General features: G+C 47.1%; 1 protein-coding gene across 7 annotated transcripts; it reads right to left on the bottom strand.

The window, feature by feature from the left end:
• Window positions 1–868: 868 nt before the first annotated feature.
• On the bottom strand, window positions 869–20,368 carry LOC141510151 (uncharacterized). 7 transcript variants are annotated; one of them, XR_012474786.1, is made up of 5 exons: window positions 20,191–20,368; window positions 18,628–18,802; window positions 18,282–18,377; window positions 12,592–14,494; window positions 869–11,193 (listed from the first exon to the last, which is right to left on the bottom strand). XR_012474786.1 is itself a non-coding variant. In XM_074220162.1 (5 exons), exons 1-5 carry the CDS (start codon window positions 20,299–20,301, stop codon window positions 12,684–12,686), a joined length of 2,001 nt encoding a protein of 666 aa, XP_074076263.1. In that variant the 5' UTR covers window positions 20,302–20,368; the 3' UTR covers window positions 869–12,683. The 7 variants fall into 7 exon arrangements, 6 of the variants coding, with proteins under 6 accessions (XP_074076263.1, XP_074076261.1, XP_074076265.1 ...); XM_074220162.1 differs by having other exon boundaries at window positions 869–12,783; window positions 12,976–14,494; XM_074220165.1 differs by lacking the exon at window positions 869–11,193 and having other exon boundaries at window positions 12,695–12,783; window positions 13,175–14,494; window positions 20,191–20,367.
• Between the last annotated feature and the right edge of the window lie 252 nt (window positions 20,369–20,620).

Below are 20,620 nucleotides of genomic sequence, written 5' to 3'. Positions count from 1 at the left end.
TCAATTGGGGAATGACTGAACAATTATGGTATATGAATATTATGGAGTATTATTGTTTTCAACCATGAATGGGAGCAGCTAGGTGGCACAGTGGATAGAGCACAGCCCTGGAGTCAGGAGTCCCTGAATTCAAATCTAGCCTCGGAAACTTAATAATTGCCTAGCTGTGTGACCTTGGGCAAGCCACTTAACCCTGTTGCCTTAAATTTAAAAAAAAAAAGGAAGAAACCATAAATGGTCAGACTCTAGAGAAGCACAGAAAAAATTACAGGATCTGATGCTAAGTGAAGGGACCAGAACCAAGAGAAATTGTACATATTAACAACAACATTGTGTGGGGTGGCTAGGTGGCACAGTGGATAGAGCACCGGCCCTGGAGTCAGGAGGACCTGAGTTCAAATACAGCCTCAGACACTTAATAATTGCCTAGCTGTGTGACCTTGGGCAAGTTATTTAACCCCATTGCCTTGCAAAAAAAAAACCCCAACAAAAAAACAAAAAACATTGTGAGTTGATTAACCTTGATGGAAGCAGGCCCTCAGCAGTTCAGAGAGCTAGGACAACCTTGGGGGACCTGCTATGGGCAATACTATCCACATCCAGAGGAAGAAGAAAAAACACAAAACAAAAAAAATCTACAGAATCTGAATGAACACCATTCACTTTTTTAAAATTTCTTGTTTTTCTTTCCTATTTCATGGTTTTCTTTCCTTTTCCTTAATCCTAATTCTCATACAGAAAATGAGGAATGTTATACACAAATGTGGATGCGCAATATTCACAAGACTGTTCGCCGAGGAGGGGAGGAGTGTGGGAAGGGGTGGGGGGAGGAAATTATAAAACTTAAAAAATCCATATGCCATAGATGAATGTTGAAAAACTTTCATAACATTTAATTGGAAAAATAGAAGAAAATATAATTAGAAAAAATAAGCATAAAGTAACAACAACAAAAAAAGAATCACTTGGTCTTTCCCATTTTGTGTGGTCATATACATTCATTCCCCTTACTTAAAGAGTTTCGTTGTATATCCTGTCACAAATCTCTCTCCTCCTTCCAGTTCCCCTGTCTAGACACCTGAAGAGGATGCTTAATATGTCTGTGAGACACATTTTCCTGTTTCTTCCATGGTTCCTGACCTCACTAAAAGACCTTTTTTTTTCCCCATTTGTTAAATAGATTTGGTGAATCCCAACACAAGTGAGGGAGTGGACCTCAGAATGTCCCTTTGTACCTATGAAGTCTATTTCAGGTTTCTGTAAAAGAAGATTGTGCATCAGGGAATGGGAGAAGAGAGGCTGAAGCAAATAGAGAGGTTAATTGGTACAACTTGGAAGTATTTGGACTCCTAAAGAAGACCCAAAGACAAATTTGGGGAGGATAAATTTGGTAGAAATTGAGGGAAATTAGGAGAAAGAATGTCTCCAGGAGCTGATTTTGGTCTAGATGCATCTTCCAGCTTAGAAGAAACAGAATTAGGATAACAGACATACAACAATAAAAGCAATTTAAAAAAACCAGGGAACACTAGAGAGTAATACCCACCACTTATATATCATCTTAAGTTTTCAAAGAATATTCCATATTACTATCTCTTCTGACTCTCAGTTAGTTGACTTGTAGTTGTCCTTTAGTCTTGAAGAGAACTAAAATGACATCATTATCTTGGGCCCAAAATACTATGCATCCAGCTAAGACTGATCAAGCCTATATGAACTGGTGAGGCTCTACCACAAAGCAGGCACATTTGGGATGGAGATGTCTCTGAATTTGCACATCTCCCATTTCTTTTTAGCTCCTGCAATTTTGCTTTGCTCATAGCGTAAAGCACCTTCTTTGATGCTTTTAAAAGCTTGCTGCTTCTTTGATGTAGGACCACCATGCTGAGCAGTCCTACACCTTTGTCTCCCAATGAATTCCAAAGTTCCGAGAGACCTTGAGAGTGTCCCTGCATTGCTTCTTCTGACCTCCTTTTTCGTTTCTCAGCAAAATCATCTTTTTTGGCACACTCACATCTGGCATTCTAACAATGTGTCTAGCACATTGTAGCTGCACTCTATAGTAATGTTGAAATACTAGGTAGTTTAACTCAAGAAAGGACCTCAGGGTCTGGTGTCTTCTCCTGCCAGATGATCTTCAGATCTCTCATGGGGCAAAGCATCTGATGCTGACTCTATTCCAGTTAAGATTTAAGGGGGCTCGGGACAGCGATTTGGCATAATGGACAAAGCACCGGCCTTGGAGTCAGGAGTACCTGGGTTCAAATCTGGTCTTAGACACTTAATAATTACCTAGCTGTGTGGCTTTGGGCAAGCCACTTATCCCCATTTGCCTTGCAAAAAAAAAAAACAACCTAAAAAAAGATTTAAGGGGGCTCCACTACTCATAAAAAAGCTGACTGAAATTTAAATTCAGTTTCCTGGCATGGTGCTGGTAGACTGTCCATCTTTCACAGGCAAATAGCAATGAGGTCAGCACAGCGGCTCTGTAGACCTTCAGTTTGATAGTAAGTCTATTACCTCTTCTCTCTCACACTTTCTTTCAGAGCCTCCCAAACACTGAGCTACTCTGGCGATGTGTGCATCTCAATGTACAAACCTGAAAAGGATACTGCCAAGGTAGGTGAACCTGTCCACAGGACTCACAATTTTTCCATTTACTGTAATCAGTGGCTCCACATCTGAATGATGTGGTACTGGCTTGTAGAACACCTGGATTTTCTTGGAGTTCATTGTTAGACCAAAATGAGCGCAAGCAGCAGACAATCGATCCTACTTTGTTGCATCAGTGGTGCTTCAGAGCTTCAGAAGCGCTCAATCACCTATTATTAAAAAAAAATCACATCCCAACTCTCCTTCCACTTTAGTCTTGGCTTCTAGCCTTTTCAAGTTAAATAATTTACCAGCAGTATAGTAGCTGACCTTGATGCCATTTTCCTCTTCATTGAAGGCATGTGACAAACTATAAAATCATGCTGAAAATATCATGCTAAAAAGCATGGGAGCAAGTTTACAAACCTGATTCACTTCATTGGTAACAGAGAAATTTTGATTCCATTGTTTATTATTCAGAACCCATGCAAACATGCCACTGTGGCACAGTACTGATGAACTTCTCCAGACAGTCAAATTTTGCCATAATTTTCTACAAGCTCATATGACAAACATTGTGTACAGACCTCTGCTCTGCTCCTGGTGTAGTGGAGCAGTCAACACCATATTGATCATCCCTCAGCCTTTTCTGAAACCACACTGTCTCTCTGGTAGATGACTATCTTCCAGGGGAAGGATTAGCCTGTCAAGGACAACCCTGGCAAGAACTTTGCCAGAAATGACTAAGAGATCCCCCACATACACACATACACACACACACACACACACACACACACACACACTTGATTGTCATAGGACAACCTACTTCCCTTTTTTATGGAGATGGATGATAGAGGCATCCTTTCTCGCCATATAACCTGGAAAATTTCAGTCAGCTTTTTTATGAGCAGTGGACCCCCCCCCCCAAATCCTAACTGGAATAGTGTCAGCACAGATGCTCTGCCCCATGAGAGGAACCTAACAGTAGTCGTCACAAGGTTGGAGTTGTTAACATGAACTCTGTCACAACTATACTAAATGTTAACTCCATAGTAACAATGGACTTACACAATGGCCAGGCAATTAGGATTTCTGAAGTTCGGGACTCAGAAGACATACCAGTGATCCTTTGTGAGTGAACTCTGGCTTAATTTGGAGATGCCTGTAGCTACCAGAACCCCAAAATCAACCTTGACCAGTTCAAGGGCAACCTTGACCAGAAGTTGCAGACTTGAGATCTTACTCCTGCTGTCTGGCCTATTATGACAACAGAAGTCTTCTTCCTTACCTCTCCCCCCCACTCCTATTCTCTATCCACCCTTTTTCCACTCCCTTTGAGCAGCTGAGAACCCCTTCTCCATCTCTACTCCCTTACAGGATCTTCTATTCCCTACAAGCTTTTCTCAGACAATGGACACATTGTAATCTGTGATCAGACTGTTTCATTTCAGGTCCCTGTATGGACCTGGGCGGTCTTTTGTTCACAGGGTAGACCCTGTACAGAACCCTTCGACCTGGCAAAACTGCTGCTAGCACTCTACACCAAGGAAATCAAAGGAAAAGAAACAGCACCCAAAGTTACAAACATCTATAGCAGATTTTTTTGTGATGGCAAAAATTGGAAATTGAAGAGATGTCTATCACTTGAGGAATGGCTGAACAAGTGATGACATATGAAGGTGATGGAATATTACTGTGCTCTAGGAAATGATGAAGGGTCAGATTTCAGAAAAATGTGGGAAGACTTATATGAACTGATGCAAAGAGAATAGAACTAGGAGAACTAGCTATATTGTTGTCATTTCAGTTGTGTCCAACTCTTCATGACCCTATTTAGGGTTTTCCTGGTAAAGATACTGGAGTGATTTGCCATTTCCTTCTCCAGGTCATTTTATAGATAAGGAAACTGAAGCAAATAGGGTTAAGTGACTCAACCAGGGTCACACTGCTAATAAATGTCTGATGCCACACTCTTTCTGAGTGTCTTCCTGATTCCAGGCCCATTTTGCTACCTAGCTGTCCATCCCCATAGTAACAATAATATTACAAAGACAACTCTGAAAGACTGAGTAACTGATGAACGCAAGGACACACCACAATTCCAGCACTTTTCTCCAGTTTTCTTCAGTAGCCTATGAAGAGTAACAAAGGCGAATCCAATACTCTATCCACTCTGCTAATTCACTGCCTCCAGAAGTCAAAATAGGCAAACAGGCAAAATTCAGCTAAATAAACATTAAGTACCTACTACATCCCAGGAACTGTTCTTCCCATTGGAGATACAACCACAGGAAATAAAGGCAATCCCCACCCTCCAGGAGCAGATAGATCATAACTGGGGAAGATCATGCACAAAAGGAACTTGAAAGGGACTGGGAGATCAACAGAGTGCCAGGAGCAAATATGCTGTTCCCTGGGAGCTGAAACCAAGGAGAGCCCCTGATGGAAATATGGAAAGAAACAAACCAGGTTGAAGGGTGTAAGCCTGAAGGGGGAGTCATTTTGACTGCAGACTTGTTGAGATCAAAGTAAGAAATTTGGGTGAGATGGTCAAGTTACTGAATAGTGAAAATCTATGTTTTATCTGGGTGCTTAGGATTGAAATGTAAACACTAACAAATTGATTATATGAGATTGATCATTTCAACCTTGAGGAATATAGTAATTGTAAGAAATTGCTTACATATGCAATGTTTGCAGTTCTGCCATAGCTTAGGGACTAATATCTATGGGTGGAATGTAGGCTTCTGTCTTCTGAAGGCAAAGGACCTCCAAACACAGTTCTCCTCATCCAGGTTGTAAGAGAGAATGAAGTGTTTCTACAGGAAATAGAAACAAGGTTTCAAAGGGACAAAAAGGGATTTGATATGAAGGGGAGATGGCTCTCGTTGGGATGATGGAAAATGGAAGTGTCACATTGAGGAAATTAAGGGGATTGAGACAAGACATGTATTGCAGGAATCAAGGGAACCCCGTTGACTCCATCCTGCAGCTAGCTCAGGTCCCTTTCTGTTCAATCCTGGGCTTAACCCAACTTCTGTCTTGTGGGAATTAGAAAAAAATCTTATTGCATGTTTGAATTTAGCTCTGTGTGACTGGAAAATGGACCACCTCTCCCTTGCTGTTTAGAGACTCTTAACTAAAAAGTGAGGCTATGCTGACCAAAAGCCCAGTCAGATCTAAAGACTGTTGCCAGAAGTATTCTTACACTTGAACATCTCAAGAAATCCATATTTTATCTGAAAACTGGCCCTATGTTGATCAATTACTGTTTCCTTGTTCCTTTGATTTGGGGGTGGGGGCTACCTCTTTTTCTAAATATGTTCACTTTCCCCCTCCCAATATGGAAAGTCCCTAATCTTTCATCCAGTTAGAAATCAGATTACCTAAAGTTGTATTGTTTCTTTTTAATTGGTCTTGGGATTGGTTCTAATATATAAAAGTCTGCCTCCCCCTGTACTCAGGGTTCAGGCCTAAGCTGAGTAAGGGGTCTGGGTCTGGTTCATTGAGCAATTGGCTGAATAAATTAATATGCTCCAAAGATCAAAACTTTGTTTCCTCAATCATTTCATTTTTTTTCACCCTCCACAACACAAAAGAAAGAGTCATCAAAAAACCCTTATAAAACACTTGTCACACAAATAAAATCAGATTTAAATAACTGGGCAAACATCAAGTGCTCACGGTTAGACCAAGCTAATATAATAAAAAACAACAATGCTACCAAAACTAAACTACCTGCTTAGTGTCCTAATGATCAAAATTCCAAACAATTACTTTAATGAGTTAGAAAAAGTGGTAAGTAAATACATATGAAGAAATAAAAAGTCGAGAATTTCCAGGGATTCAATGAAAAAAAGTGCAAAAGAAGGGGGCTTAGCCCTACCTGATCTAAAATGATATTATAAAGCATCAGTCATCAAAACTGTCTGCTATTGGCTAAGAAATAGGGTGGTGACCAGTGGAATAGACTTGGTGCAACAGCAGGAAACAATTATAGTAATCTGCTGTTTGATAAACCCAAAGAGTCCAGCTATTGGGATAAAAACTCTCTCTGCAATAAAAACTGTTGGGAAAATTGGAAGTTTAGTATGGAAGAAACTTAGATTAGACCAACACCTCACACCCTTTACCAAGATAAGATCCAAATGGATACAGGAATTAGACATAAAAAACAATATAAGGAAACTAGAAGATCAAGGACTAATTTACCTGTCAGATCTATGGAAAGGGAAACGGTTTATGACTAAGGAAGAGATGGAGAACATCACTAAAAACAACTAGATGATTTCGATTACATTAAATTAAAAAGCTTTTGCACAGATAAAACCACTGTAACCAAGATCAAAAGAAATGTAGTAAACTGGGAAACAATTTTTACAACTAGTATTTCTGACAAAGGACCCATTTCTAAAATATACAGAGAACTGAGTCAAATTAAAAAAAAATCCATTCCCCAATTGACAAATGGTCAAAGGATATGTAAAGGCAATTTACAGATGAGATCAAAGCAATTCATAGTCATATGAAAAATTAGTCTAAATCATTGCTTATTAGAGAAATGCAAATTAAAGCTTCTCTGAAGTACCACCTCACACCTCTCAGACTGGCCAATATGACCAGAAAGGACAATGATCAATGTTGGAAGAGTTGTGGGAAATCTGGGACACTATGACATTGTTGGTGGAGCTGTGAACTCAACCAACCTTTCCTGGAGAGAAATTTGGAACTACGCCCAAAGGGCAACAAAAATGTGCATACCCTTTGATCCAGCAATACTGCTACTGGGTCCATACCCTGAAGAGATGATTAAAAAGGGTAAAAATATCACTTGTACAAAAATATTTATAGCAGCCCTGTTTCTGGTGGCAAAAAATTGGAAATCAAGTAAATGTCCTTCAATTGGGGAATGGCTTAGCAAACTGTGGTATATGTATGTCATGGAACACTATTGTTCTATTAGAAACCAGAAGGGATGGGAATTCAGGGAAGCCTAGAGGGATGTGCATGAACAATGCTGAGCGAGATGAGCAGAACCAGAAGAACACTGCACACCCTAACAGCAACATGGGGGTGATGATCAACCTTGATGGACTCGCTCATTCCATCAGTGTGACAATCAGGGACAATTTGGGGCTGTCTGCAATGGAGAATAGCATCTGTATCCAGAGAAAGAACTATGGAGTTTGAACAAAGTCCAAGGCCTATTTCCTTTAATTTAGGGGAAAAAAAACTGTTATCTTATTGTCTGATCTTGTTATCTCTTATACTTTATTTTTCTTCCTTAAGGATATGATTTCTCTCTCATCACATTCAACTTAGATCAATATACAACATGGAAATAATGTAGACTGACAAATTGCCTTATGTAGGGGGTGGGGGAGGGAAGTAAGATTAAAGGAAAAAAATGTAAAATTCAAAATAAATTTTAAAAAAAATAGTCAATTGTACAAATAGACTACAAAAACAGATTTGAAAGTCAGAGAAGTCTTCCCTGCCATTGATGTCCCCTAACCTAAATGGATCCTGAAAGACTCGGCAGATGGGACTGAGATACTGTCAATGAAATTTGGAAGTCAAAAGAAAATGGATACCGGGGCGGCTAGGTGGCACAGTGGATAAAGCACCAGCCTTGGAGTCAGGACTACCTGGGTTCAAATTCAGTCTCAGTCACTTAATAATTACCTAGCTGTCTGGCCTTGGGCAAGCCACTTAACCCCATTTGCCTTGCAAAAAAAAAAAACCTAAAAAAGAAAAAAAAAATGGGTATCTTGGGCTCCTAAAGGCTACCCAATGGCAAGGTTGAAAGGAAAGTCTGGACAACAGATCAATGGGTCATCGGCTTACCAAGACTCAGCCCAACTATGCACAGGATAGCTCATCAATGGTAGGCAGGTCAATTGGGTTGAAAGCAAAGACCAAGACAAAATGGACATCAGTCACAAGAGCTGAGGAGCCTTTGCTTGGGCAGGGGCCACACTGGGGCTAAACCTGGATCAGTCTCTTGTTCTTCTCAAGAGATCATTGTTGGTATGTCACTGGAGGCACTGGTTTGTAGCCATGAATGACTAAAGGAACGAAACCAGAAGGAATCTGTAGTTTAAATAGGATGGATCATGGCTTCTTGAAAAGGGAAATAAAAAAACTGGTAGAATCAGGGTATTGGTGTGTGTCCAAAGACAATGAAAAATATTATTCCACAAGATGTGTGCTCATCACCCAGTGTAGGGCTAATGATAGGTAATATAAAATCTGAGTTATAAGTGCTCACAACCTTCATTCAAGGAAGTAACTCCTGAGGCAAAAGGACCAGTCATCCCCGCCTCAGCTGCCCCCCAAAGCATAGACAAGTCAAGTGGAGCATCAGGACACCCTGAGGGAAAAACAGGAGGCAGCATGTGCCAGCTCAATCAGAGCATCCCCATGCCCTTGACCACTTTCTCCCCTCAGTCCAGGATCCTGAACCCAAGAATCTTCACACCATATCTGCTTCTAGTAGTCCTGGCTGCCATCGTTGAAGGGAGAAATTGTTGTGGACAGAATCTCCAAAGCTGTCGACCAATTGCCACTAACAGTCAGATAAGCCACAGCACCCCTCCCAGTCCAGGACCTTGGGACAACACATAACCTGGGGACTAAACACCCAGAATCCTTTTAACCAAAGTCCTCAGCCTAGCTGCCAAAGGGTTCAACATGAGAAGCCAACAGGAGCTCATCAGTGTGAGGTGTGACCATCTGCTTTGCCTCTCCCCAAGGACCATGGCACCTTTCCCTGTGGGTTGCCTCCCCCTTTACAACTTGAGTTCCTGGAGACTCAATAGTTCTGTCTGCATCCTGAGGTTTACATGGTGCTTTGCACCTAAGTGCTTAATAGAGTTTATGCAAACATTTACAAAGAAGAAAATTAGCCAGGAAAAGAACGGCAACTTCTGTGTCCATACCCCTGCTTCTGAGCATAAGGATCTACAGGACAGGATAAGGCCTCCCCAAATGAAACCAGCCTTTTTGATACTTATTAACTTCAATTCAAGTTGGTGTGACCAAGTGGGGATCCTGACAATCGATCTACTGCAAAGTCTGAATCCAGAATAAGGGGTTCACAGAACTATTCTGTTCAATTCTGAGAAAAGGATTTCAGAAAAGAATCAGATGTTAGAAATGACAAGAACCAAATAACAATAACACCAAAACAAAAACTCCAGAGGATGATTGGGACAGCAAAGTTCTTGTGAATGCTAAGCAAGTCCATCCCAGACCAACCGTCTGTTCACATCTTGTTAGAACAAATCTCCAAATTAGTCCAGTGCTCGGAGAAAAGGGCAGGGCCCAATGAAAATGTTGCATCCTCACTTGCAAACCCCAAGAGCAAGACTGAAATCTGGGGAAAGGAGAACCCCGCTAAGAGGGGATGTGGAAGTAACCCCAGAGGGTGCTGTTCTTAGGATTGCTCCTGAAGCAGGGCCCAGGGAAATGAAGGTCACCCCCTTAGGGTTAAGTATGTAGACCACCACCCTACTCTATTAAGTACTGTCTCAGCCACTCCTGGGGGGGGGGTCACCCCTGTGGCATACATATTGGAGAATCCCTTTTGTCAGATGCTAAACCATTCCCCAAGCACTACCCTTGTCCCACCCACCATGTAAATGCATTTAAGATGAGGTGGGGGTAGGGAGAGGGGAAAGGTATCTTTTCCTTCTCTGGACTCTTGCTTTTCTCTAAGCTAGGACCAATGCTCTGGCCTATTTATGCCACTGGAACCATATGGCCCCTTCTCCATGTGTCCAGGGCCACTATATTGATCTAAGCTTTTCTTCTCTGTCCTCAAGAAGAATTAAATCTCTTTGTGGGTTATAATACATTTGAACTTTGCAGGCCTGTGGACTAAAGTCTAAAGCTTTTACAACTCTGGGGTCATTATCACTAGCCAGTTCTAAGTTCAGTCTGCCCTCCCTCCCTAGATGGAGAAGGAACATGGAGCAATGCCTCTCCACACTCCAGATTTTTTATGAGGACATGTTCTGCCTCCACCCAAGGACTTTCTACTCTTCCCCTTCAGCTCCCCTTTTCTGGTTTAGCTTCCTCCATTAGAATGGAAGCCCCATGAGGGCAGGAACTTAGCTTTTTTGCTTGTTTTTATATTCCCAGGGCTTAGCACAGGTCTGGACTCTCCTTAAGCACTAGATAATGCCTGAGCCCCAGGAATGAGCCTCTTCCTCCAACAGCAGCTGGACCTCTTGGGTTCCCTGATCATAGACCCTCCTCTAATCTGTGATGAGATACGGGATATGCAGGGGTCTCTCACTGGAGCAGTCACTATCTCTGGCTCTAGGTAGGGGAGCTTGGAGAGGAGGAATCACCAGCAGTCCTGGTGAGAGAGGAGAGATGCATTTATTGATTGGCTGCAATGTGTCAGCCACTGTGCTGGACATGAGGGTTACAAAGTGAAAAGCTTCCATTCTCTTGGGAAAAACAACATGCACACAGGGAAAGCAGAGGTGCCAGGAAGACTCGTCGGGGTCTCAGGATTCAAATCTGGCCTCAGACACTTCCTAGCTACCCGATCCTGGCCATTTGTCTCAGTTTCCTCATCTGTCAAAGGAGCTGGAAAAGGAAATGGCAAAGTTCTCCACCAACTCTGCCAAGAAAACCTCAAATGAGGTCACAAAGCATTGGACACAGCTGAAATACCAAATATTGGGAGAAAACGGAGGACTAGGAGAGGCATCCTGAAAGATCTGTCATTACTGAACCCAGAATGGAGCTGAAGGGAGGAGATGGGAGGGGGCAGGCAAGCAGTCCAGATACTCAGATGGAGAATGAAAGGGGAAAATCAAACTATCTAGAAATATGGGAGCTGGGGCTGCCACCTCAAGAGAGGGGAGCGGATACAACCACTGGGCAGTAATCTTCAGAGACAACAAATTGACCCATCAGTTCATTCAATAAATGAACTGTGATGATCATAATGGAACAAGCCTGCCTAGAATGGAAAGGGGCACTCCCAGGGGCACTTTCAGTCCTTTCAACACCCCCTTAAGCAGTGAGGGTAAGGACGAAGCTAGGAAAGGCAACCAGGAATGGGAACAGAGCAAAGGAGCAAGTCCGAAGGAAGGAGGGATTAGTCAACAGTGTCAAAGACTTCACAGAGAGTAAGGAAGCAGGATGCTAGGGTCTGAGCTCTGCTATCCCCTTGGTGGCCCTCCAGTGCCCTCAGTGAGATAAAGTCTCTGGTTGATTAGCAGAACCCAGCTGGCTTTTCAATGATTTCATCGAGTGAGTGGGAAAAGCCATGTTGAAGACAAGATAAGAGGGGAGGAGCTGGAGAAGTCCAGAAGTGGAGGGTAGGAAGGGAGACAGTGGTAATGAACAGACCTCTGCGGCCCCTTGGGAAGGAGCCACTGGAGAAATTGGTTACACAAACCTGGGGAGAAAAAGTTGGAACTCAGCTGAAATTAGGGCAACTAATCATAACAGCTTTAACTCGGGGATAAAGACCCTTCTCCCTGTAGGATGCTTTCCAAGTCAGCTTTGTGCTGGTGGCTTGTGGATTACAACATGGGGGAAGAGTTCAGAGAACTGGAAGAGACTCACAGAGAAAAGGAAGCAACACTCAAGAGAAAAATGGATTCGGCCAGATTGGGGGGGCCCCAGAATGGGGCACAACACCCCCAGGTGCTGTGGGTCAATGGACCAAGCCCTGCTTCTGCTGGCCTTCTCACAAGGATGAGTGCTATGGGACAGTGAGGGGGCGAGTGAAGGGAAAATAATGAGTTTTTCTCAAGGAAAAAATGTATGAGGCAACAAGGTCTGCACTCAGAACCTGGAACAGAAGACTTCAAGGGTACAGGGAAAAGAGTAGACCTAAGGAAGCAAGGAGTCTGGATAATGCAAGAGGAGACCATTCCCTCCACATCACAATGTCTCACTGAACTAGCTGGCTTCCAGGAGGGAGAGGATCTGAAGGTGGGTGAGTGGTTACCATGGGAACGAAGCAGGCACCTGCTTCCCTGCGGGACATCCTCCATGTGAATCCCTGATTCCAGTCCAGGGAGGACTGCTCACATTAATTCTACTCCTCAGGCTTGAATTGCTTAAGATTTCTCTCCAGTATCAAGTGTCTGATGTCCTCTAAGTTCAGTCCTCAGAAGGGAGGCTTCCCCACAGTCAGGAGCTTTCTCTCCAGGATGAATCCTGTGATGGGAAGCAAGGGATGAGCTATGATTGAAGGCCTTCCCAAATTTACTACATTCATAAGGTCTCCCCCCAGTATGAATTCTTTGATGTCTAGCAAAGTGTGAACTCAGGCGGAAGGCCTTCCCACACTCCTTACATTCATAGGGTCTCCCCCCAGTGTGAATCCTCTGGTGGGAGGTAAGCTCTGACCTATGAGAGAAGGTCTTCCCACACTCTTTACATTCATAGGGTTTCTCCCCAGAATGTATTCTCTGATGATAAACTAATTCAGTTCTTCGGCCAAAAGCCTTCCCACATTCAGCACATTTATATGGTTTCTCTCCAGTATGAATCCTGTAATGGGAAGTAAGGGATGAGCTGCGGGTAAAAGTCTTCCCACAGTCCTTACATTCAAAGGGTTTCTCCCCAGTATGAATTCTCTGATGACAAATTAATTGTGTCCTCTGACCAAAGGCCTTCTCACATTCATTACATTTGTAAGGTTTTCCCCCAAGATGAATCCAAAAATGAGAAGTAAGTTCTGACTTATGGGAGAAAGACTTCTCACATTCACTACACTCATAAGGTTTTTCTCCAGTATGAATCCTCTGATGGTAAATGAGTCCTGTTCTCCTGCCAAATGCCTTCCCACAGTCTTTACATTCGAATGGTTTCTCTCCAGTATGAATTCTATAGTGGGAGATCAGGGAAGGATTGCGCGTGAAGGCCTTGCCACACTCGGTACATTCATAGCGCTTCTCTCCGGTGTGGATCGCCTGGTGCCGGGTGAGTTCTGCCCGGAGGCAGAAGGTCTTTCTACACTCACTGCACTCATAGGGCTTCTCTCCAGTGTGAACCGTGTGGTGGCGGGCAAGTTCCGCCCTCAGGCGAAAGTCCTTCCCACATTCGCTGCACTTATAGGGTTTCTCTCCAGTGTGAAGCCTGTGATGAGAAATGAGAGAGGAGCTCCGGTTGAAGGCCTTGCCACACTCGTTGCACTCATAAGGTTTCTCTCCAGTATGAATCCTGTGATGGGAACTAAGGGAGGAACTTCGGGTAAAGGCCTTGCCGCACTCATTACACTGATAGGGTTTCTCACCAGTGTGGACACTCTGGTGTCGGTTAAGTCGTGTCCTCTGGAGAAAAGCCTTCCCACATTCTTTACATTCAAAAGGCTTCTCCCCAGTATGAGCTCTGTAGTGGGAGGTAAGCTGGGACCTATGCGAGAAGGCTTTCCCACAGTCTTGGCATTCATACGGCTTCTCTCCAGTGTGAATTCTATAATGGGAAGTTAGGGACGAGCTACGGTTGAACGTCTTCCCACATTCACTACACTTATGTTTCTCTGCAGCGTGAAGAGACTGATGAGATGCAAAAGATGAGTTGCAGTTGAAACTGATCCTACCTTCATGATAACTGAAAAATATCTTTTTGGAACAGATTCTGTTCCATTTCTTTAGATCTGAATTCTGCCTGAAGCTCCTTGTATGAGCCTCAAAATGGCAGACACTCTCTCTCATAGGTCCTTGCCCCAGTCTGAAGCTTCGGCTGTTACCCTTGACCTCCTCCTCTCTCTGCTCCCTCTCTAGGGCAGCATCACTGGACTCCCAGGCTTCTCTCAAGAGGAGCAGACAGGGATCATTCCGTGGGAGCCTCTCTTGGGACGACGGTTCTGTAGAAATGCCCAGCTTTGGATCACATGCCTCAGCTTCCAGGCTAGTCTCCCAAGCTGAAAGAAAAAAAACAAACATCAGTCTCCCCAATCCCACTCTCTCCTTTTGTCCAGAAAAATGAAAGTCACATTTAAAATGGAGAACAAAGATTGTCTTATGGGCATAGGGATTCATGGGGTATCAAATGCTTTCAAACTCATTTTCATAACAACTTCTATAAGGAGATTTCCAGAGGAGGAGACTGAGACTCTCCAGTATATCTAGCAGTGACAGAGGTGAGGTCTAAACTCAGGTCTAGTCCATGTAGCTGTAATAGCTAAACAGACAATGGATCTTAGTCAGAGATGATTAAAGGAGTCTTGTTCATCATTCAGGAAAATCTACTTATTCTGTACCTATCTTGTACACACACAGACAGTCAGGTGTCAACAACAGAGACAGACCTACTCAGTGATCTTGGATAAGTCATTTATAGGAATCCTTCAAGGAGGATTGAAGTCATTGAAATCATAGAAGTAAAAGTATACAATATCTATAATACCCCATCCTTCCTACAAACATCTTCACTTCCAGGTTATCAGATCCCTCTAACTCCCACCTGCAGGGATATGCTCACAGCCATGCTTCTTCTATAGACTTCAATTGCTGACCACCCTTACCACTCAGACAGAGGCAGACTTGTGTCTACATCTTTTCTTCATAATTCGATTCTAATTATCATCCTAATTCCAAGATGAGAACATATCTAAAGGGGGTAGGACCTATAGAGTTAGACAGCCATCAGTTCAAACTTCCTGGAAGGATTCTTGGAGAGGGTACTCCTCAGGAAGGCCCCATTGGGCAAAAGTCAAATAAATAATGATGAAGAGAAACAAGAAGAAACTACTCCAAGTGACTTCTTCCACTCCAGAATAGGAAAAGAGGCAGCAGCAAAGCTAATCCCAGAACAGGTGGTCAAGCCAGCCTAGAACATGGCTCTATCTCTGGAGGCAGAACAAGCCATGGGCCCCCCGGAGAAAGTTCCACAATCATGGAGAACCACAAACAGGGCAACCAACCTGGAAAATGAGTCAAGGAGACATAATCTGGGGAGCTTGCATTCCCTGTTTCTAGACCCCTCAAGTCCTCAAAAGGAAGCACACCCACACCAAAAACCAGTAAGTAAAGCCATAGCCTGGATCATACAAGACCTGGCAGTTACCACCAAGACTGAGAGGAGATCCTGGAATGCAAAATTCCAACAGGCAAAAGCTATGGGGCTAGAAACCAAGAATCACTTACCCCAACATGACCTTTCATAGAATAAAGGGTTTCCATACATTTCTGATGAATAGACCAGGGCAGAGTAGGAACTCTGAAATAAAGACACACGAACCCAGAGAAACCTAATAAGGTACATAAATTTGAACAAGCAGAAGGCCTACATGATGCAGGGTCAACATTCTAACAGAGGTAGGGGACTAAGGTCCCATTGGGATTTAATATCTTCAAGGGTAATGAGGAAGATCAATTAAAAAGCAAATAAACCAGGGATGCTGGAATGGGGTGGGAAGGCAGAGGAGACCAAAATGAAGAAGGATGGGGAGGGTCGGGCATCCGACAAACCTCACTCTAACCTGAAACAGCCAAATTTGGGACAAAAATAAAACAATCTCAAAAGGGAAATCAAAGAAGCTGGATGACAGCTGGAAGGGATCTTGAGGATTGAAAAGCAATAATTAAACTCCTACTGTGTGGGCCCATGCAGGGAAACAAAGAAAGCAAAGACAGTCCCTGCCCTCAGGGAGTGCCCACTCTTCCTCTGGCTTCTGGGAAGTGACACCAGACTGACTTTTCTAATGTCAAATCCCCTTCTGAATATTTGTAGTGGTTTGCTGATATTTAGAATGAAAAAGTAGATGTTGTTACAGAGTGCAAGAATCTAAGCAAATGTAGCTTCAGATTTGTTACTGTTCCTCTGAGTCCCAGACAAGGACCCTCAGAGTCCCAGAGGGACAAAGTCAAGCCATCCCGTCTGCCTTCAGGCCCAGCCTCAGGCAATGACCAGCTATGTTGCTTCTGCCGGCCTCAGTTTACCCAACTGTAAGATGGGGGTAATAAGACAGCCCTTACTCAAAGGGCTGTTGTAAGGATCCAATGAAGTCATCCTACCCCACAAGCTCTGTGTATTAAGGGAACTTCAGACTCCTGCTAGCTGAGCGACTCCGGACCAAGTTGGGTCGGCTCAGGGTTCTCATCTGTATAACAGGGATCACAAGGTATTTGTGAAGATTCAAGGAGATTCTATTGAAGTAAAGGTTTATTTGCTTCCCCCATCAGAGATGTCCAAGAGGAAGCTGAAGGGGATGGGGACAATGTTAGTCACCCCATTTTCTTATCCCTCCTCTGTCCTGCCTTTGCCAGGTGGAGCTCACTACCTACTAGGCGCCATCCCAGACTGGCCTCTCTGCCTCCAACCTCCTCCATGGCTCCCATACCTAGTTTTGACCCAGACTCCTCGGGAAAGTCTTCTCCAAGCTGGCCCAGTCCATCTTTCCAGACTGGACATTACTGACACTTGTGCCCTCTGGGAGCAGCCAAATTGACTGTTCATTGAGTCCCCCTACCACTTGACCAGTCGTCTCTACTGGCCCATTACCTTTCTCTCAATACTTTGTGTACTTGATAATATTAATAATGATATGCGCAATTTCTTCACTTTTTATTCATCCTGTGCACAGTTTTCCAGGTCCTGCCAATCCCCGTTCCTTCAGATGTAAGCTTCCTTTGTATTTTTATCCTCTGAACCTACACAGGGTCCAGCACACAACAGGAACTGCTTAACCACTGGTGAATTGCTTGAAGATTCCATTAGAGCCAGAACAGGTGCAAGGGTGACTAAAGAGAAAGTCTACCCCATCTGAAAGCCCTGAGACTAACAAGAAAGCTGGAAGAGCCATTAGGAATCTCTGTGGAAAATGGTGCACACCCTTTTCTTTGTCCCAAAGAATGCTTTTCCCTCCCTTGGCATGTACCCCAAGTTCTCCTCTCACATATCCTAAACTGTCATAAACTGGTTTGGTTTTTTTCCTCACAACAGGAAAACCTGGGCTGGGTTATGATGGCTTAGAATGGTGGAGTCTATAGTCAACTCAGGAGGGCCAGGCAACAAGCATTATTTAACTTGTGGTGGTTGTTTCAGTCGTGTTTAACTCTCTTTTGGGGGTTTTGGTGGGAATACTGAAGTGGTCTGCCATTTTCTTCTCCAGTTCATATTATAGGTGAGGAGACAGAGGCAGACAAAAGTGAAGTAGATCTACCCAGGTCACTCACCGGGTACAAATCTGAGGCAAGATTTGAACTCAGATCTTCCTTACTCCACGCATGCATTGTATTCACTGTGCTCTCTTACTGCCCCTTCCATCAGACCTTTCCACCTTTAATGGAGAAATCCCAATTTCTTGAGAAGAAAGATGAACCCTTGGGGACAAAGAAGAGGTGACAAACAGTGAAGAAAGGACCAGACCACAAGACCTAGGACAAGATTGGAAACAAAGGATAGTGCCAGGGAAAAGGCCTCATCCAACACAGGTCAGGACATCTAGCTGTGTGACAGGAGAAAGATGAAGGAAAGGTCTGGAAGGAAGAGCTGGAAACAAAGGGAAAGAGGGATATGGGTTCCAGTCCAGGGCTTCCCTCTAGGACAGAGAGACCAGGGCACTGCTGGCCTGCCCAAGGGGTCCGCTTCCAGCCAGTCACAGGATCAGGGAAAGGAGATCCCACTCAAAACGCCAGGATGGCTCCTTGTCCAGCCCGGGATGAATAGTCACCTTCATCTGCCCACACATTCTTTCTCACACTCACCTGCAGAGTTGGCCCAAGAGCCTTCTTTCTCTGGAGTCCAAGGGGCTTCACCTCGCTCCAACTGGTCCATCACACTGGGCTGAGAAACAGTGAGTCCTGGTGATGGAAAATGGGAGAGTAGTAGGAATGGCGAGCCACCTCGAGTCCAGCCTTGGCACCTCGTGCAGAGACAGAGCAGGCTGGCCCAGGGAGCTCAAGAGCAGTGCCCTAGCTTCTGATACATCGTCAAGGGTTTGCCCAGGGACTATCAGGGAGAGCCTTGGACCTATACTTGGGAAGCCCCCCCCATGAGGAGTCCTCAGCTGAGGCCCCTACCAGCCCTCCAAGGGCAGCCTAGGGTCCTCACCCAGGCAGACCACGTTCCTATAATTCTCCAGCATCACCTCGCGGTAGAGAGATTTCTGGGAAGGGTCAAGGTGTACCCACTCTTCACGGCTGAAGGTCACTGCCACATCCCCGAAGGTCACCGATCCCTGAAACACCAAATGCTTTTGTCCAAACCAAGTTACCAGTCCAAGGTCCTAGGAGGAAAGGGAGGCGGGGGAAGATGGTGAGGGGAAGTGTCAGAGTTCTGGCCCCTTGCCTGCAGCACCGCCAGGCGTTGTTCGGCTGGACCAGGCTGGACTCCAAAGGGCCCAAGGCCAGGTCGGAGACAAAGCGGGCCCCAGTCCAGCCCTAGCGCTGCGCCCGGGGTCCTGGGGCACCAGAACCTCCGGACCTCCGGGCCTCCGGGCCTGCGGGCCTCCGGGCCTCCGCGCCTCCGGGCCTGCGGGCCTCCGCGCCTCCGCGCCTGCGGGCCTCCGGGCCTCCGGGCCTCCGGGCCTCCGGGCCTGCGGGCCTGCGGGCCTCCGGGCCTCCGCGCCTCCGGGCCTCCGCGCCTCCGGGCCTCCGCGCCTCCGGGCCTGCGGGCCTCCGGGCCTCCGCGCCTCCGGGCCTCCGCGCCTCCGGGCCTGCGGGCCTCCGCGCCTCCGGGCCTGCGGGCCTCCGGGCCTCCGCGCCTCCGGGCCTCCGGGCCTCCGGGCCTCCGCGCCTCCGGGCCTCCGCGCCTCCGGGCCTCCGGGCCTCCGCGCCTGCGGGCCTCCGGGCCTCCGGGCCTCCGCGCCTCCGGGCCTCCGGGCCTGCGGGCCTCCGGGCCTCCGCGCCTCCGGGCCTCCGGGCCTCCGCGCCTCCGCGCCTCCGGGCCTCCGGGCCTCCGCGCCTCCGCGCCTCCGGGCCTCCGGGCCTCCGCGCCTCCGGGCCTCCGGGCCTCCGCGCCTGCGGGCCTCCGGGCCTCCGGGCCTCCGCGCCTCCGGGCCTCCGGGCCTGCGGGCCTCCGGGCCTCCGCGCCTCCGGGCCTCCGGGCCTCCGGGCCTCCGCGCCTCCGGGCCTCCGGGCCTCCGCGCCTCCGGGCCTCCGCGCCTCCGGGCCTCCGCGCCTCCGGGCCTCCGGGCCTGCGGGCCTCCGCGCCTCCGGGCCTCCGGGCCTCCGGGCCTCCGCGCCTCCGCGCCTCCGGGCCTCCGGGCCTCCGGGCCTCCGCGCCTCCGCGCCTCCGCGCCTCCGGGCCTCCGCGCCTCCGGGCCTCCGCGCCTCCGGGCCTCCAAGCTCGGATCCCAAGCAAGCTTTCAGATGAGAAGGCCCCGAGCTCGCAGCTCGGGCTCGGCCGCTGCCTTGCTCCGGCACCCTGGGCGAGTCCCTGCACCCCGGTCATCTGTGAGGCGAGCTGGACAAGGGCATGGCCGAGAAAAGCCCGAGCGGCGCCGCGGGGCGGGGGCGTCCCTCTGTCCTACCCGGGGTCCCTTCCCCCGGGTGACCCTCCCCACCCTGGGGGTCCGGCGCTGCACGGCCCCCGCGGACACCCCCGGCGCGGTCGGGGCCCAGGGCCCGGGAAGGGGCGCCTTCGTCCCGAGCCCCACCCGGGCTCCTTGCTCACCTGCCCAGAAGCCATGGCGGGTGGCGATGCCTCAGTTTCCCCCTCCGTCAAGGGGCACGGGCGGAGGAGTGGGAACGAGCCCCCCCACAACCTCTGACCTTTGACCTGCATGCAGGAAGAGTCTAGGGGAAACGAACAGGAAATCGATCCCAGGGACGGCAGCGAGAGCAGGGCATTCTGGGAAGTGTAGTACGGAAGCGTCGTCTCGGGAGCCACCAGGAGAGCGCCACCGCGCCTGCGCCGTGGGACCCCGCCCCCACCCCGCGCCTCCCCCAGGGCGCAAGTGCAGGGGGAGGGGCGTCCCACCTCCAGCCCTGGAACGCAGGGACCCTCCGCGAGGAGAAACAAGTCCCTTCCCCAGCTTCAGCCCCAAGACCCCCCCCACCTCACTCGCCCTGCCCGGGCGCTAGGTGGCGCAGTGCACAGAGCA

Source organism: Macrotis lagotis, chromosome 1 (assembly GCF_037893015.1).
Source record: "Macrotis lagotis isolate mMagLag1 chromosome 1, bilby.v1.9.chrom.fasta, whole genome shotgun sequence".
Taxonomy (NCBI): Eukaryota; Metazoa; Chordata; class Mammalia; order Peramelemorphia; family Peramelidae; genus Macrotis; species Macrotis lagotis.
This window is presented reverse-complemented; position numbering and strand designations above follow the sequence as displayed.

Coding starts and splice junctions, on each gene's coding strand:
- LOC141510151 (XM_074220160.1), bottom strand. CDS start 20,301: ATGCAGGTCAAAGGTCAGAGGTTGTGGGGGGGCTCGTTCCCACTCCTC. Junction 18,803..20,190: donor CCGCCATGGCTTCTGGGCAG/GTGAGCAAGGAG, acceptor CTTTCCTCCTAG/GACCTTGGACTGGTAACTTG. Junction 18,378..18,627: donor TAGGAACGTGGTCTGCCTGG/GTGAGGACCCTA, acceptor TTCCATCACCAG/GACTCACTGTTTCTCAGCCC.